At 31.6% G+C, this 19,887-nt stretch overlaps 1 protein-coding gene across 1 annotated transcript; it reads left to right on the top strand.

The window, feature by feature from the left end:
* The first annotated feature begins 985 nt into the window (after positions 1 to 985).
* LOC141701213 (uncharacterized) lies at positions 986 to 1,801 on the top strand. The gene is made up of 2 exons (XM_074504904.1): positions 986 to 1,245; positions 1,522 to 1,801. Exons 1-2 carry the CDS (start codon positions 986 to 988, stop codon positions 1,799 to 1,801), a joined length of 540 nt encoding a protein of 179 aa, XP_074361005.1.
* The last annotated feature ends 18,086 nt before the right edge of the window (positions 1,802 to 19,887 follow it).

The following is a 19,887-nucleotide window of genomic DNA, read 5'->3' on the forward strand; positions in this document are numbered from 1 at the left end:
TCCACTTAGTTTCCTGAATGCAAATCACATCCACCTTTTTTTTCTTTAACATATCCACAAGTTCTAAAAATTTCCCGGTCAGAGAACCTACATTCAGCGTACCTACTCGAAAAGAGACATTAGCTGACCTTTGTCCCTCCCGAGAAACTCTTCTCCTTAAATTACTACCATTATCACCACCATCACCCCTACTTCTTACCAAATCCATCAATTAAAGATAACTCTATTGCACGAAAACACACAACTTATAAATGAAAAATACACACTATATAACAAGAAACTATAAAATGCAAATAAACTATAAATAAATAAATAACAGGGAAATATATCTAATGACAACTCCTATAGATAACCTAATTATCAAACCTGTTGACAAGGCTTTCATCTCCATATATTTCTTTTAATATTGGCCCTTTTATTTTGGTACTATCGGAGAATCTAGTCCATTCAGAGGCAATTTGTACACCAGTTGAAGTATATTTATATGTGGTTGTGTTTGTTTGGTGGCGGATCAAGTAAGGAGTTGTTTGCCAAACCCGGAGAACTGGGGGAGAAAAATAACAAAGTAATTATGAGTAAACCGGGATGGGAACATGTTTGTATATTGCTTTGGATGAATAAACCACAGTTTTCTTGGATAAAGGAAGGACGTTTATATTATTTAATAAAAAAGATCATATCTCTTCTCTCGCATTTATTTTTCATAAATGAAATAATAACACAGAAAGAATTTCAGAAATTGTGTATATTAGAGAGTAGAGGGGGTAGATAAGATTAGAGATGGCTGGAAATGAGTGGATAAATGGTTATTTGGGAAAGTTTGGTGGCTAAAGGGGTGCCATGGATATATTTGAGGGTGATACAAGAAATGTATTTTTAGGTAAGGACGTGTGTTCGAACACCAGTTGGGGATGCTCATTACTTTCCGGTAGGAATAGGACTTCACCAAGGATCCTCGCTAAGCCCATTTCTTTTTGCATTTATAATGGATGTTCTAACTAGGGGTATTCAGGATGGTGTACCTTGGTGTATGCTATTCGCGGATGATATAGTCATAATTAAGGAGACAAGGGTTGTAGTTAATGTAACATTAGAGCGATGGAGGTATATATTGGAGTCTAATGGATTGCGGGTTAGTCGGTCTAAGACGGAATATTTGTGGTGTAACTTTAGTAATCTACCGAATGGTGAGGGGGTGTATGTTCTGATGGCCGATCAAGTATTGCCCCCCAAAGATAATTTCAGGTATCTGGGTTCCATTTTGCATAAGGAAGGGGGGATAGATGCGGATGTTACATATTGTATCAAATCAGGATAGCTAAAATAGAGGGCTGCTACAGGAATATTATGTGATAGGAGGGTTCCTTTCAGAGTAAAAGGAAAACTTTATAGGGTAGCGATCATACCGGCCTTGTTATACGGGTCAGAGTGCTGGGCATTGAAAAAGGCTCAAGAGTGTAGGTTAGAGGTGGCAGAAATGAGAATGTTAAAGTAGATTTATGGACGTACCATGTTGGATAGATTGTCAAATGGTTTTTTCATGAATAAATTACGAGTTGCGCCTATTGCAGAAAAAGTGAGGGAAGGTCGATTGCGTTGGTTTGGGAATATTAGGCGAAGAAGGATAGCTACTCCAGTGCGCAGGGTGGAGGATTTAGTGGTATCAGGATCAAGAAGGAGAGGGAGGCCAAGGAGGATTTGGGATGATCTACTCACGCTGGACTTAAGGGCCCTAAACCTCAGTGCTGACATGACCTCATATAGGAGATCTTGGCGCAGGAGGATAAGGGTGGCAGATTAGTTTGGACTTTCGTAGTTTGCATGTGTAGTTTGTCATTTAGTGCACTTTTTGGTAGTTGGTAATAATTTTATTTGTCTAGTACTTATACTTCATAAGTTTGGTAGTTTATTCTCATAGTTATTAATAGTCTTAGTTGCTCGTGTAGGTGCTACAGTGTCGTTTTTTAATGCCATATGACTAATTACATGATATGGTAGATGGATTGTGTGCTATTTTAGTTTTTTTGACAGGTTTGTGGTACTTCAAATATTAAGTTTGGAGAGTGATCTCCAAGGGAAATATGGCATTTGAGGCATCAAAAGGAGTGCAGTAGGAGAAATAGAAGAGGCTTACAACAATGAACCAATGAGCGAAGCTTTTTACGGTAAGTCCCATGTGAAGAAGGACATGGGTTGAGATATTGTATCATTGTTTATCATTGTCTCGCGTTCCGTACTTATGTTTATGGATCATTGATTACCTAGGACACACATATTTGTGCATACACACAAGTCGTTGGTCTTTTAAGGAAACAACCTCTTCATTCTTTGGAATGAGGGTAAGGCTGCGTACCATACACCCTCCCCAGACACTGCCCTGGGTGGTATTATTAGGTACGATTGATTGATTGATTGATTGAAAAAAGTTATTATAAATGTAACTCAATTCTTTTTCTTAACATTGACATTTAATTCTGAAAGGGATAATTCTTGTTATGGAGGTCATGTAAAAACAAATACAAGTGGCATTTCATGTCAATCTATATACATATATAGAAGAAAAATGGGATACTTATTGTACGGTTTTAAGTTTTAACAAAAGTTTGTTAAAAAAACATATAAGAAATAAAAATGAAGAAACAGGGAAATACAAATTATTACCTTAACCTTGTTAAACAACATCAATTCATGAAAACCTCCAAATCTTATCTACTTAATCCTCCACCAATTCATTTGGAGATGTGTTTAACCTTAGAACACCAAAACACTTTTTTATAGAAAATACAAATAATACCAAAATACTATTTTATAGCCATGTACAAGTTTATTTTGTTTGTAAGGCTGCGCCCACTTGTGCTCGTATTAGGGTTTTACCTACCTTTTTTATAAACTCCATTTTGCAGGCCCAGTTGTATATCATGGGTTTCAATGGGCCCAATATAGTTGAAATTTTTGATTCAATATACTTTGCTCCATGTATTATGTAAATTAATTGGATGTGGATGTAAAAGCCTAAAGAAGTATTACTCTAATTTATTTTGTGTTGTAAATAAAATGACATTCTAAAAATCAAGTGGTAAGCAGTGTATAAAAAACATAACTTCAAAATGACATTTTTTCGAAAATTCTATATTTTATATAGTGAGATTATATATAAACCACCTATTGACCTCAATTAACAATAATATATGTACTAATCCAACCCTAACTAATAATAATAAATTATTTGTCATGCACAAAATAATATTTACATAACCACATTTAATCAAATTAAATTTCTACAGGTATAAGATAGGATAAAAAAAATTTGACAAAAATTTATACGTATGAGAAAAATGATACGGTTTATAAAAATATTTACTAATTGCCTTGTTTATATAAACATAAGAATTAAAATGAATGATAATATGACTGTTGATTTTTATTTAGTTATTAATCAATTTTATTTTGAAATTATAATGCTCTGACTTGACCATATGTACTTTGACGTAATTATCATGAATATTTTTAATATTTTCAACTATAATAAAAATTTATTATTGAAAACCATGCTTATATTTTTTTAACTCAAAATTTTCAATAGACAAGTTTTCTAATAAATTTTGGATCTTTCCACAAAGTAGGAAATGCAAAGGGGCCAAGTCAGCCCACTTTGTATTTTTTTGCTAGCATTCACAAAAAGGTTGACCAGTACACAAAGACATTATTTTGTCTAATATGTACCAAAATATAGTTCCATTATGATTTTAAGATGAATAAGGAGGATAGGTTCATATATTAGTTCTCGAATTTCTTTTTTGAATAAAATAATAAATATTAAACTTTAATTCAAAAAAATATATTTTAAAAAGATATGTAAAATTATGAATTTTAGATGAAAAAGTAAAAAAAATATTTGTTATGGGACGGTGATTATGGCTAACTAAGATTAGTTTTAAATTTTACCGGATAATCCCTTACTGAGATTTTATAAACACTTAATAATCTGACAATGATGGTAAGCTAAAATAACTAAATGCAGTGCAGAAAATAGTATGCAGAAAAGTAATAAGAACAGACAAGAATTTTAGGCGGGTTCGTCCCGTAATCCCCTATGGTCACTATATATTATTGAATAATGGCTTGCTAAAACCCTGTTTCTAAACCTGCCCTCTAAGTACTATATTAGCCGGTAGTACAAACTTCTCTTGCACTAGTTCACCAAACCCTTATTTGTGTTAGCCAACTATCCAGCAACTAATCAATACAAATTAAACAATACAAATAGAATGACAAAGTAATTACAACTCAAACTATAGACTCTCTAAGATAAAACACGTGTATATAATTAAAAGCTGAAGAGTATTTTAGAACCAATAAAGATCAGTGAGTTGTGAGTGTTCTTGCTGCAATACATCAGTCATAAAAACTGCAAGAAAACTCGTATATAAATATACACTAACGTTTAAAACAATCTCAACAACTTACAACAGTTAGAATCTAATTCTAACATTTAAATTAGTTGGGATGATTTCCAACATTCATATATACGTTTAATAGAAGAGATAAAGAAAGAAAAATGATCATAAAAAGTCTCTTCTATTTTGTATGAGTATAAAACATTTTTTATCAGATTTCTAGGAGATATAGTTTGAAAAGAAAACAAACTCCTACAAATTAGGAACTGTTTTAAAGTTAGAAATTTTTTTGTAACTGAGCTCTAATATATATAAACCACGTATAATATAATAGAGAAGTCCTTATAATTCGTTAAAAGAAATTCCTGAAATATCTCCTTGAAAATATATTTCCTTGTTGAGTCTCGACTGTCCATCTTGGCTTGCTATTGTTCTGAATAATGTGATCATAGCTTGCTGAAATAGATTACTGTCTTATGACAGCTTGCTGTTATGATGCTTAAACAACAATGTCATTAAGATGATATATCCTACAACCAGTCTTAAATAACAACATAATGGCTTGCTGTGTTGTGATCATCAAAACTAAGGAGTTACAATCTCCCCCTTTTTGATGATTACACACATTTAGGAGACTTATAAAATTTCCCCTAAATCTATGCATATCTCAAAATTAAGAAATACTTTATAACACACTACTGCAAATAATTAAACTGTAAATAACAACAAATGCATATCCAACACAACCAACATAGCAGCATATCATTACCTAACCAATTTTTAACATAACCAAAGCAAATCAAGTATTAAGCAAAAATAACTATCATAAACCAAGTTCATAAACCAAGTAGCAAACCACACCAGATTAACCATAAACCAACGGATGAAATAAGTCTTAAATATACCTTAAATAAACATAAATCTCCTAAATTTCGTCACCTTAAAGCATCAAAAAGATCTAGGTTGAGGGCTGATCAGAAGTGTTGAGAGCATCCTCTTTTGGAGAAAAGAAAGCATCAAAACACACAAACAAGTAAGCACCAATAAACAGATAATGGCATGTCAAAATTAATAAATCAAATCAAACACAAATTATGATATTTAATAAACAATCATAGTAAGCTAACATGAAAATTAATAGTAAGCTAACATTACCAAATTTCTAAAGATAGCTTGCAATTATCCACTGCACATGACAAGTTCTCTTCGAATGGTAGAAAATCTTGCTTCGCCAAGGGGTTTTGTCAAGATATCTTCCAATTGATATTCAGTAGGCATAAAAAATAATTTAATCTTACCTTTGGCAGCATTATCTCTCAAGAAATGGTGATGAAAATCAATATGCTTTGTTCTTGAGTAATTCACAAGATTCTTTGATATGTTGATGGTGCTAGTATTGTCATAATAGATTGGAATTTTGCCACACTTGATTCCAAAATCTCGTAGAGTGTGAAGCATCCACAAAATTTGAGAGAAACAACTACCCCCTACTAAATACTAATCTTCTGCTGTGGATAATGCAACTGAAGTTTGTTTCTTACTTGGCCAAGATAGAAGAGTTTGTCCTAAGTATGTACAAACACCACTTGTGCTCTTTCTATCAGTTTGACATCCTGCATAATCTGCACCACTATACCCCACAACATCAAATATTCTTGTAATAGGATAAAATAACCCAAGATTAATAGTCCTACTTAAATATCGAAATATTCATTTAACTACATTTAAGTGTGATTCCTTAGGTTTAGCTTGAAAACGAGCACATACACAAATACTATACATAATCTCCCCCGGGAAGCAGTAAAATATAAAAGACTACCAATCATGCCTCTATATTTTTTGATATCAACTGCCTTACCATTCTGAAGTCAGCCCTGCTGTTTTGATTCATTGGTGTAGATTTTGACTTGACATGCTCAAATCCAAATCTAGTCAGCAAGTTCTTCACATACTTTGACTGATGAACATAGATGCCATCCTTAGATTGCTTGATTTGGAGTCCCAAAAAATAGTTCAGCTCACCCATCATGCTCATGTCAAATTCACTGCTACATACACTTAGAAAACCACTGACACATAAAATCATTAGTGGATCCAAAAATTATATCATCTACATATATCTCGACAATCAAAATATCATTACCATTTTGCCTAGTAAATAAAGTAGGATCGATTTTACCTCGAATGAAGTCATTTTTGGCCAAAACTTACTAAGCCTCTTGTACCAAGCCCTTGATGCTTACATTAAGCCATATAATGCCTTCTTGAGCTTGCAAACATAGTCTGGATGTTGTTCATGTTCAAAACCAGGGGGTTGCTTGACATAAACTTCTTCTTCCATAAATTCAATAAGAAAAGCACTTTTGACGTCCATTTAATGTAGCTTGATCTTCTTGTAGCATGCATAAGCAAGAAGCATCCTAATGAATTCCAATCTAGCTACTGGAGCATAAGTTTGATCAAAGTCAATGCCTTCTTGTTGATTGTACCCTTGTGTCACAAGCCTTGCTTTATTTCGAGTAACAGTACTAAATTCATCCTCTTTATTCCTGAAAATCCATTTTATACCAATTACTGAAGTATTCTTTAGTGGCTTGACAAGTTCCCAAACATCACATTGTTCGAATTGATTGAGTTCTTCTTGCATAGCCAAGATCCAATTTTCATCTTCGAGTGCTTCTTTAACATTCTTAGGTTCCTCTTGAGCTAGAAATGCAGCATAAGCACAAAAAATTGCATTGCCTTTCCTTGTCTTGAGTACATAAGTAATATTACCAATAACCTGTTCTAGAGGGTGATTCTTCACTGTCCGTGTAGATTTTGGAAATGAAAGCTTTGAGATATGTTCATGAGAGGTCTTCCTTATCTTTGAGATTCTTCACTGTCCATGTAGATTATGGTAAACTAAGATTAGTTTTAAATTTTACCCGATAATCGCTTACTGAGATTTTATAAACAGTTCAATAATCTGAAAATGATGGTAAGCTAAGATGACTAAATGCAGAAAAGTAATAAGAACACACAAGAATTTTAGCCAGGTTCGACCCTTAATCCCCTATGGTCTACGTCCGGGTCCCTTACCAACTTGGTAAGAGAATATATTATTGAATCACAATAAGTTTACAACTACAAGATATAATAATGTATCTCCCTTTATCCCAACTGCTGATAATGGCTTGCTGAAACCCTATTTTTGAACCTGCCTTCTAAGTACTATACTACCCCGCAGTACAAACTTCTCTAGCACTAGTTCACCAAACCCTTGTTTCCCTTAGGCAACTATCGTGCAACTAACCAATATAAATTGAACAATACAAATCGAATGATAAAGTAATTACAACTCAAACTATAGACTTTTTAAGATAAAACAGGTGTATATAATTAAGAGCTTGAGAGTATTTTAGAACCAATAAAGATCATGAGTTGTCAGTGTTCTTGGTGCAATACGTCAGTCATAAAAACTGTAAGAAAACTCATATAGAAATATACACTAACGTTCAAAACAACCTCAACAACTTAAAACGGTTAGAATCCAATTCTAACATTTAAATTAGTTGGGATGATTTCCAACGTTCATGTATACGTTTGATAGAAGAGAGAAAGAAAGAAAAATGATTAGAAAAATTCTCTATTTTGTATGAGTATAAAACATTTTTCAATCAGATTTGTAGGAGATAGAGTTTGAAAAGAAAACAAACTCCTACAAATTAGGAACTATTTTAAAGTTAGAAAACATTTTATAACTGAGTTCTAATATATATAAACCACATATAATATAATAGAGACTCCTTACAATTTATTAAAAGAAATTCCTAAAATTTCTCCTTGAAAATTTGTTTCCTTGTTGAATCTGGACTGTCCATCTCGGCTTGCTATTGTTTTAATAACGTGATCATAGCTTGCTAAAATAAATTACTGTCTTATGAGAGCTTGCTGTCATGATACTTAAACAGCAATGTCATTAAGCTCATATATGGTGCAAACAATCTTAAATAACAACATGATGGCTTGTTGTGTTGTGATCACTACTAAGCTTGGTCTAAGGTTTTAAGTAGTTCATCATAATTTTATTGAGTTTGGTAAGAAATGACTATTATGTGGCCCACTAAGCTTTTTTTTTCTAACTAACAAATGGTAGAAAATGACAAGTTAAATTTTATACCAACTTTGTAATTTTTAGTTATAATTTGAATCTACCTGTTATATTAGAGTTAGACAATATAATTTTTTTGAAAAAATATTTTAATAATTATACAAAGTAATCATTTATGGAAAGAATTATAAGTTTGTAACTTTATTTTATAATGAGAATATATTTTCAACAAATAATTAATGCTCACAAATATATATTAAAATTATTTAAATATCATTTATATTACTTATATATGGTAATCACCATTTTTTATAGTCCTTTGAGTTATTTTAATCCAAATGATTGATTGGAATAAATAATTCTTTAATCATTTCAAAATGTTAAAAAAATACAAACAAATAATAAGATCTCCAAACTCTTAACGTACCTATGCTCTAGAAATATGTTGTAAATTTTAAAAAAATATAATAAAAAAGGAGACCAAAATCTAAATTCAAAGTGTAGTCCAGTCCAAAACCTAACTCAATTTTTGTCCAACCCCACAACCTACCCCATATGGGTCTAAATTGAGCTATTTCGTGAATATTCAAAAATGGATAACAAAGACAAAACTTCAAAAAAATTCATGTCTGAAGAAATTGATGTATTAGTATATAACTAATAGAAGCTCTCAAGGATAGTTGCACATCCTCTGAGAGAGCCTTAATCAACTTTTATCCATTAATATAAAAATTGTTCTTCATTATTGAGTACCTAATTCGATAAAATAATCATTAATGGAAGATAAAGAAACTCAAGAAAATCTTCCACCACCACTAGCAAGAAACCAAATCAACCATAATATGAACATATATCAATCCATCAAATTTCTAATCTTGAAGATTAATGAATATCCTTTCTCTAAAGTCAAGATGGCCATATGTTTAGAGGTAACAGATCCTCAATACTTGAACATGATGTATGATGGGCCTCATAGGCCCATGAAACTAGTTGTTGTTATTCTTGATGAAGAAAAAAATATGATTGAAAAGGATAAAAAGGATTACTATCGTGGGGATCTTTAATCTATTATGAAAAATATAAAACTTGGACATCTTTTGCATAACAGACAATATCCAATAGGGTGATTGGATGCAAAAAAGTCAAGGAAATTTGACACACTCTAGAGGTTAAGTGTCAACGCACAACTGCATTTATGTTAAATGTTTGCATAAGAAAAGTTAAAAAATTACAAAGAAAGCTTACGCGCCTAGATTGCTGAAGAGGAGAAAGAGAAGGGACTTGGAGCATTGATAAAGAGGACAAAGATAATGAACTTAAGAATTTTCATCATTTTTTGTGGAATTTGTTGCAAATAACAAGAAAAAAATAATTCATGTCCAAATGTCTCCTAAGTAAGGTCACACATAAATATAAAATAAATTTAATAAGATAATTAAACAAATATGAACATAAATATAAATAATATGTGGGCTTCCTATCTATAATTTTTTGTTTTTTAATGTATCATGCATATTATTTATGAGGAACAAAAAATATAATATAAATATAACTAAATTTGTTTTTCTTACCTTGACATATAATGTTGAAAAGGATAATTCTTGAAATGGAGGTCATGTAAAAACAAATACAAGTAACATTTCATGTCAACCTATATACATATGTACAAGAAAAATAGGATACTTATTGTAGTATTTTAATATTTATATATAATTTGTGGAAAAAACGCATAAGAAAGCAAAATGAAGAAATTCAAATTATTACCTTAACCTTGGTAAACAACATGAATTCATGATAACCACCAAATGTTGTTAACCAAAATACTCTTTCAGAGAAAATACAAATAACACCAATTTATTATTTTAGAGCCATGTACTAGTTGCTTATATTAGGGTTTTACCTACCTTTTTCATATCCTCTATTTTGTAGGGCCCAATTATGTATCACTGATGTTAATGGGCCTGATATAGTTTAAATTGTTTTTTGTTATAGTATCCTATTTTTATTACAAATTTCGAATTTTTTTACTTTTTATAAAAATATGATCTAACAAAGTGTGCTCAGTATTATATAAATTAATTGGATGTACATGTACAAGCCTATAGGTAAAAAGTATTAATCTAATTTATTTTGTATTATGAATTAAATGAGATTCTAAAAATCAAGTGGTAAGTATTGTATAAAAAATTTAACTTAAAAATGATATTTTCTCCAAAATTTTAAATTTTATTAAGTGAGATTATATATAAATTCCCCACTTACCTCAACTAACAATAATATAAGTACTACTACAACCCTAACTAATAATAATAGAAGTACTATTACAATAGGTTTAAGTCTAAAATACCTCTCACTATAAAGCACAAATTTATTGTCACATAAAATTAATATTTACATAACAACATTTAATAAAATTAAATTTTTAGAGGTATAAGATACTATACTAAATGTTTGACAAACAAGTTATACGTATGAGAAAAATGATACAATTTTTAAAAAAATTACTAACTGCTTTGTTAATTTAACATAGAAATTAAAATGAATGATAAAATGAATTTCTTGCACCAATTCGAGATCCTACAAAAATTCAGCTATGTCGGTCATCGTAAGGAAATTGGGAGATTGAAGCCACAACTACGATTTTTTTCGATGGAATCAAAGATTTATGTGCCGAAAATTTGTGATGGGTCTTTTGGACTTATCTAAAAATGCAAAGATCATCCACGAGCAAAACGCCTTTCAGATTGGCTTGTCGAACTCATGCTCTTCTCGTGGTTGAAATGGGTCTAGACACTTTCCCCACAGAAGTGTTTGATTTGGAAAGCAATAAAGTTGGCCTAAGAGCTAATGTAGACCTTCTTGAAGAAGAAAGTGAAGTAGTCCACGAGAAAAACCTAAAATACCAACTTCAGGGAGCCCATTATTATGATTGAGGTGTAAAAAAGCACAATTTCTTTTTCAGTTACCCGGAAGTTAGCAATGTCAATGCCCGTTAAACATGGAAAACTTCGTCCAAATACAAACCAATATTAGAATACAAACTACTAACCAATAAGACATACATGTTTAGTCTCTTTCTCTCTCATCCATGTGCATTATGTGTTCATGTATATATTTTCTGAATCGTTTTTAATTTGATTTTTCCCATTAATCGTTAACTTAATATATAAAAATAATTTTACCATATTTTTCTCCATCTCCCGCTCAACAATTTGCATAGCATATTTGCTATATTTTGAAGAGAAATCATTATTTAAGCTTACCTCATTCACTAAGTTGAAATCAATACTATTTCAGGAACCGGTAGATTTTAGGGATTCTCGTAAGCATAATTACTGATTTATAGCCGAAATATATCAAATATGATATTCATACTGATTATTGGAGGATGTAAAAAGAGTTCACCAGTTAACGCGAAAAATTCAATTAAAAATAGAGGGAATAAGGTGGAGTTGTGTGTTGGGTGGTGAAATTTGTATTTTAATATAGTATATTTTGGATTAAGACTATATATATATATATATTTGTTTGTACTAGATTAAGACTATATAGATATATATGTATATAAAGATGAAGGTTCATAAAACCTAATAACTTTTAATAACAGCCACGTGTTAGTAACTAATTCTAGAGGAAGCTTCATAAAACCTAGTAACTTCTAATAATAACCAGTGGTTTGGTTGTACTTTTTTTGTTCTTTTTCTTACAGAACTCTTACTCATATCTCTATTTTTATCCTTTTATTATATTTTAAATATCGCAAAACTTTTCTTTTACATAGATTAGGAACACATATTAAAATATATTTTATATTTTTAAAATGATTTACAGCGTTTTCACTTTTTTACATAACAATACCTTTTTAAAGGACAATAGTATTTCTTAGCCAACATGAAGAAACAATGAAATTCAAATTATTACCTTAATCTTGTTAAATAACATCAATTCATGATAACCTCAAAATCTTGTTGGAGAACCAAAACACTCTTTCATACCAAAATACTCTTTCATAAAAAATAAAAATAACACCAAATTATTATTTTCTAACCATGTATAAGTTCATTTGTCATATTAGGGTTTTACCTACCTTTTTTATATCCTATATTTTATAGGACCCAATTGTGTATGATGGGTTTTAATGTGCGGAATACAGTTTAAATTGTTTCTCTATTTTAGTATCAATTTCTTATTACAAATTTCGAATTCTTTTCCTTCTATAAAAATAAGATCTAACAAAGTGTGCTCCATGTATTATATAAATTAATTCGATGTATATTTACAAGCGAATAGGTAAAGAAGTATTACTCTAATTTATTTTGTATTGTAAACAAAATGAGATTCTAAAAATCAAGTGGTAGCATTGTATAAAAATTTAACTTAAAAATGATATTTTCTCGAAAATTTTAATTTTTTTCGTGATATTATTTATAAAATCCCCACTAACCTCAACTAGCACTAATATAAGTACTACTACAACCCTAACTAACAATAATATAAGCACTACTACAATAGATTCAAGTCTAAAAAACCTCTCACTATAATGCACATATTTATCGTCATATACAAATTAATATTTATTTTATAACAACATTTAATCAAATTAAATTTTTAGAGGTATAAGATACAATAAAAATATTTTGACAGACAAGTTATACATTTGAGAAAAATGATACAGCTTTTAAAAAAATTTACGAATTGCTTTATTTATTTAATCATTGGAATTAAAAGGAATGATAAAACGAATTTCTTGCACCAATTCGAGATCCAACAAAAATTCAGCTCTCTGGGTCATCCTCAAGGCAATGGGGTGAATGAAGAAACAAATAAGATTATTTTCGATGGAATCAAAGAGAGGTTGGTCGAAGCCAAAGATTTATCGGGTGAAGAATTGTGATGGGTCTTGTGGGCTTATCGGATAACCCCAAGACCATCCACGATCGAAATACTTTTTAGATTATCAACTTACCGAACCGAAGTGTTTAATTTGTAAAGCAACGAAGTTGGCCTAAGAGCCAATATAGACCTTCTTGAAGAAGAAAGCGAAGTAGCTCGCCATAGAAACCTCAAATACCAACTTCAGGAAACCCAGCATTATGATTAGTGTGTAAAGGAGCACACTTTCTTTGTCGATTACCTAGTGGTGAGGAAGTTAGCAATTTCAATATCTGCTATGCAAGGAAAACTTCAGGCAAATTGGAGACACCCTTACTTTGTAGCATAAGTCATAAGGCCGGGAACGTATAAGCTAAAGACTTTGGAATGCGAACCTATTAAAAACACTTGGTACACTTCCAGATTCCGCAAATTTTTCTAGTACACCTCTCTAAAGCCTTCATGTTTATTTATTTTAGATTATTAAATTTAGTCATTTACTTTAGTAATGCTATTTGAATCTCCTAATGGCGAAGCATGTAGGACATTATATGAATTTCCAATTTCAATGAAATTTATATGTTTTTCCCTTTTTATTCTCAATTTATGATTATATCCCAAAGTCCATGAATAGTATATATATGAGGGGTAAGTACATTTGAAGGAAGATGGAGATTCTGGAGGGATATAGGGAGCCTCGAAGAGGTGACCGTAACCGGCTGTCAAGCCACTACGAATACTCCCGAAATGAATTAAATGGTTAATGATAAGAAGGAAACGGATTGAGGCTTGGAAAGGCGAAGAGTTAGATAATTGACTGGGTTTACACCACTTAATGCGCTGATTTCCAAAATTTTCCACTAAATAAAAGGCAACCCAGTTTTCTTCCGACCAGCTAAAACTAAGATGGCCAACCACAAGAAGAATTCCGATATATATTGTTACTACCAAGAATATAATGAGCAAAATAGTGATGAATGTTTTCACTTGAAGAAGCTGATTGAAAAAATGATCAAGGCTGAAGAACTCAATGAATTTTTAAGAGACTCGAGGGATGAGTTGGGGCCGAATGAGACAAGGAACACAGAGCCAAAAATGAGATATCAGGGAGAGGTGAAGACAAATTCGGGAAGCAATACGCTTTGAGTTGACAGTAAAAATTTCAAGAAAAGGTATGCTCGTCAAGTTTATAATTTATACTAGTTCAGCCCTTCTAGATAGACTATGTCGCTCTCCTTCAAGAAAGAGGACTACAAGGATGTCATATAACCTTATGAAGATCCGCTGATAATCCACCATGTCATCGGGGAAATAATATATGGAAATTGTTAGTAGATGAAGGGAGTTCGTCTAATATCTTATTTCATCGGACGTATAGCAAAATGAACCTAGCTGGACTACAGGTGGAGCCATGCCATGAGGTACCTCTTGAGGCCTTCGACGGACTGCATATACCTTGTGAATGTACGATTACTTTACATATTAGTACCAATAAAATGTCATATAGGTAAAATTCTACATCGTAAAATAAGTAAAATTCTACATCATAAGATTCTAAAATCCCCTACAACGCACTCCTAGGAGAACCATTCTTTTTGGCCTTCCAAGCTATTGGGTCAATCCACAATCTCAAGATGTAGTACCCAACTGAGAAGGGTGTCGGGGAAATGAGAGAAGACCAGGGGACAACAAGAATCATCATGCTTAAAAATCTCGACAAAGATCAAGATTATGAAGAGAATGACACCGGTGGTAAAAGCAAGCATTCGGAGGCCATACCCAATGGAAATAAACAATTGTTAAACATTGAACTAGAAAAACTCTAGGCTGACCTATCTTGCACAATTGTGGAGCCCACCACCGAAGGGGAGTAAGTTAAAGTATATGTTAGATGTTCCACTAATGATTCTCCAATATTGCTTGGCAAGCATAATTGTATGGAAGTTCCTCAAACTCCTAACTCTCAGACCACCACTATATTGACATTTCAAGATATTTTTGTGGTTTATCAATTCAATTTCTTCAACCCCCGGGATATGACATATGAGTGTTCAATTATCAGCACAAGTATTAGGACTAAAGAACACAGTAGACTTAACATAATGGACAACTTGTCAAGACAAACGCTCACACCTCTATAAAATACACTTCATATTCCTTCCGTCTACACTCGTTGCTTGAAAAAGAAAAAATAATCATCACCAAATAATACATGGGAGATACTTGGAGCTCCTCTAGCAACCTTAACTCCATGAAGCAAACATGTTTCTTCTAACTTTCTAATGATAGATTTAAACCTTCCGCGCATAGAATATACAAGTAGGGAGAGATTGGATCTCCATGTCGAAGTCACCGTTGCGGATGCACATCAACAAAAATTCCACTACTGTGTACAAAACTATATGAGAATTTTAGAACACATATCATAATCCTAGAAATCCAGGCTCAGTGCAAACCAAATTTATGCAACATTTGTTTAATAAATCTTTATTCCAACCTATCTTATGCCTTAAAAATATCAATTTTTAAACCAACCACATCCTTTTTTCCGTATGACTTCAAATGCAATCATTTCATTATAAGTTAATAGCCTCCGTTCATTAAAAGCACTTTGTTTGTTAAACATTATCGAGTTTAAACATCATTTAAACTTATTCTCCAGCACCTTAGATAATATACGCATCAGAACATTATCAAGAGAGATAGGTCGAATATCTAAATAAGATGTATAAGCGTAAGATTTAGTTCCCTTGGCCCATGTTCTCATGTTCTGTATCAAAGAAAGTCCCACAAAATTGAACAACATATCTTCTAACAATATTCCAATAAGTTTGAAAAATTCCGGCTTCAACCCATGTGGACCCGGTGACTTATCTTGATGCATGACAAAGTCTATAATTTTTGGATCTCAACCTCCAATATATTTCTTGCCATCTACAAACCCATGTTCTATAGTTAAATAGCAGTAAAAATAGATATTTCTTCCATTAATTGTCATTTGCCAAATATTTTTTAACACTTAAAAAACTTTTAAGGCATTCACTACTTTTTTAGAGGTTTAGGATTTTTACTTCTTATGTAATTTGTTTGTCTTATATATTTTATAATTCTTTCTATCTCTATTGTTATATGCTTTAATTTTTATGTTCTATATTTTTATAAATTGTATAATGTTCTCTATTTTTAAAAAAATAAATTTCTTAATATATGATTTAATTTTGTTTAACATCATTTTTTGGTTCTATATATTATTTTGTGTTCTCTAATTGTGTTTTTTTACAACTTATTTATATTTTGTAATGAAATTAAAAATGTTAAGTGTATGTTTAATATTACATATCACTATTAAAATTTAATGTGTAAGGTAAATTTCTAGGAGTTTGAATTTTCAATATTTTTTAATACTTTAAAAAACTTTTAAACATTTTATACTTTTTCACATTTTCTATATTTTGATATGTGTTGTAATTCTTTGAATTATGTACTTCCTTCCGTTTTTCTATTTATTATATGCTCTATTTTTCTTGTTCTATATTTTATACATTGTATTTTATGTAATGTATTTGAAATAAAGTAAAATATAAATAAATATATGATTTAAGTTTGTAAGCATTCATTTTAGCGTTTATATATTATTTTATGTTCTATAGTTATTTTTTGTATAAAATATTTATATATGTGTTCAATATAATTTTAATACAATTATTAGAGTTTAATGTGTTAGGTAAAATTTTAAATATAAGGAATGCACAATAAGAACAAAACATAATATAAATAGAGAATGAATTAAACAAAGAAATGATGAGTTAGAGAACAAACCTTCATGATTGTGGGTGAGTTACTAGGTTACCATTAAAATTGGGTTATGGTTAAACCTTCATCAATCATTTAGATGAAGGTTCATAGAACCCAATAACTTTTATTAATAACCACTTGTTATTTTGAATAAATTAATAACCACTTGTTAATAATAAATTTTAGAGAAGGTTCATACAAACTAGTAACTTTTAATATTAACCACACGCTATGAACTAATTGTACTTTTTTGTTCTTTTTCTTAAGGAACTCATTTCTCTATTTTTTATCTATTTATTGTTTTTTAAATTTTGAAAAATTATTCCTTTATAGGCATGATGAAAACATATCTAAAATATATATTATATTTTTAAAATGATTTACAATTTTTATGGTACAATTTTATAAGAGCTGAGACTTCTTTAAAATCATATAAAGAGCCCAAGGTTTATCAACTATTTGGAGAACCCGAAATTCTTCGAGAACTGAGCTGCTTTTTGGAAGTACATCTCCTCCAAGTCACAAATCCTATTGTGAACATGGGTTCATCCTTTGTAAAAGTGATAGTAACGTTCGGAGTAGCAAAAGAAACAAAATTAGGAAATAGCCACATTAGGAACTCCAAGGAATTATTAGGATAATGTTGATGTTGATGTCCATGCGAAAGGTAGTTGGTCAACACTGTAAGGTGGGTTAATGTAACGAGCACCACCACTCATATTAATAGCACTACCACCAATGCCACCACTATCAAGGTTTTCACCACTAGCGATCCTAATACGCCAATGGAACCGTGACCAAGACCATAACTAAAACCACTACCTCCGAATATTTCCGAACATACAACCAGTGCTACCACTAAAGCTACCAGCAATGCCACCACCAATGCTTCCACTTAAGCTACCACGAATGCTACCACCCTTGCCATAATTAAGACTAACAAATATACCACCAATGCTGAAACTATATATACCACCAATGTTGAAACTATGATAACTAGCCATGCCACTACTAAAGCTACCAGCAATGTTATCACCAATGCCACCACCAATTGTACCACCTGTAATACCATAATTAATGTGGCCACCAATGGAAATGCTTAAACTACCACTAACTTTAACACCAACACCAACAATACCACCACCAATTATCGGACCAAAAATACCACTTCCAATACCGCCAATTGCACTAATAAGAGCACTACAACCAATGTCATCATCAATGCCACCAAATCCACTACTAATGTTATCGTCTCTAGTACCACCAATGTAACCACTAAAGATGCTAGTCATGCTACCCCCAATGTCACTACTAAGACTACCTAATATACCACCAATGCTACCACCGTTGATGCCATAATTAAAGTTACCACCAATGACACTACTTAAGTTAGCACGAACTTCACCACCAACAATACCACCACAAATTCCACTACTAAGACTATGAGGCTGAAAATGGTGAGCGTACGAAATATAAGTTTACCCACCTGTTCAAGTATTGAAATATAAGTTTTTATAAAACTATAATTTGTCCCAGATAGAGCCTACATCTTTATCAAGTAAGAAATCTCATTTTCAACTATGTATCCGGTAATGTAAAGTTAAATAGTGATTACTACTGGATTCAAGAAAAATCATAACTATATACTTTTTGAATAGTTACTGATCTATTACATCAATAGAAGGTTCTAGTGAGGCTGAAAATGGTGAGCCTACGTGTTCTTGTATTGATATATAAGTTTTTACAGCACTATAATTTGTCACAAACAGAGCCTACATCTTTATAAGTAAGAAATCTCATTTTCAACCATGTGTCAGGTAATATAAAGGTAAATAGTGATGAGGGCTTCACTTGTACTATGTGCATATATATTTATTTTATATATTTGCATAGTAAAGTTTAAAGAAGAACAAAGAAAGCTTACACTAGTAGTTTGAAGAAGAGGAGAAACATAAGGGACTTGAAGCATTTTCTTCATTGTTTGTGGAACTTGTTGCAAATAGCAAGAAAAATAAAATTCCTCTACATATGTCTCTGAAAAAGGTCACACATAAACATAAAATAAATTTAACAGTATAATTAAACAAATATGAAGATAAAATATAAATAATATCATGTATTTGATTATAATTGCTAAAATCATCTGCATCTCCCTTATTTTTATAGATCGGCACTACCATGCTAAGCCTCCATTCCTGCGGTATGACACTAGTCCAAAGTATATTGTGGAATAACCTCGTTAGCCATTTCTCTCCCTCTTCACCCAAACACAACCATACCTCTATAGGTATTTGATGTGGCCCTGTAGCTTTACCTCTCCCCATCTTAGGTAATGCTCCCTTAACTTCGGCTCTGCTCATAGAAGGCTGAACACCAAAGTCAAAGTCAGACGCACTATCTGATCCTATCACCCTAACACCAATTCTCTCCACATTAAATAACTCCTTGAAATAGTTATGCCATCTATTCCGAATATCCTTATCCTTCACTAGCACGTATCCATTAACATCCTTTATACACTTAACAAAACCTAAATCTCTCCTCCACATTTCTCTAACCTTTGTCAATCGATAAATACCATTTTGACCCTCTTTTGTACCAAGGTGATTATACATAGCCTCGTACGCCTTTGATTTTGCCTCCGCTACTGTCTTCTTAGCCATACGTCTAGCTTCCTTATATAAAATTCTTCTCATATCAACTTGTTCATTATCTTGGCAACACAAAAGT

This window comes from Apium graveolens, unplaced genomic scaffold (assembly GCF_009905375.1).
Source record: "Apium graveolens cultivar Ventura unplaced genomic scaffold, ASM990537v1 ctg3591, whole genome shotgun sequence".
NCBI lineage: Eukaryota > Viridiplantae > Streptophyta > Magnoliopsida > Apiales > Apiaceae > Apium > Apium graveolens.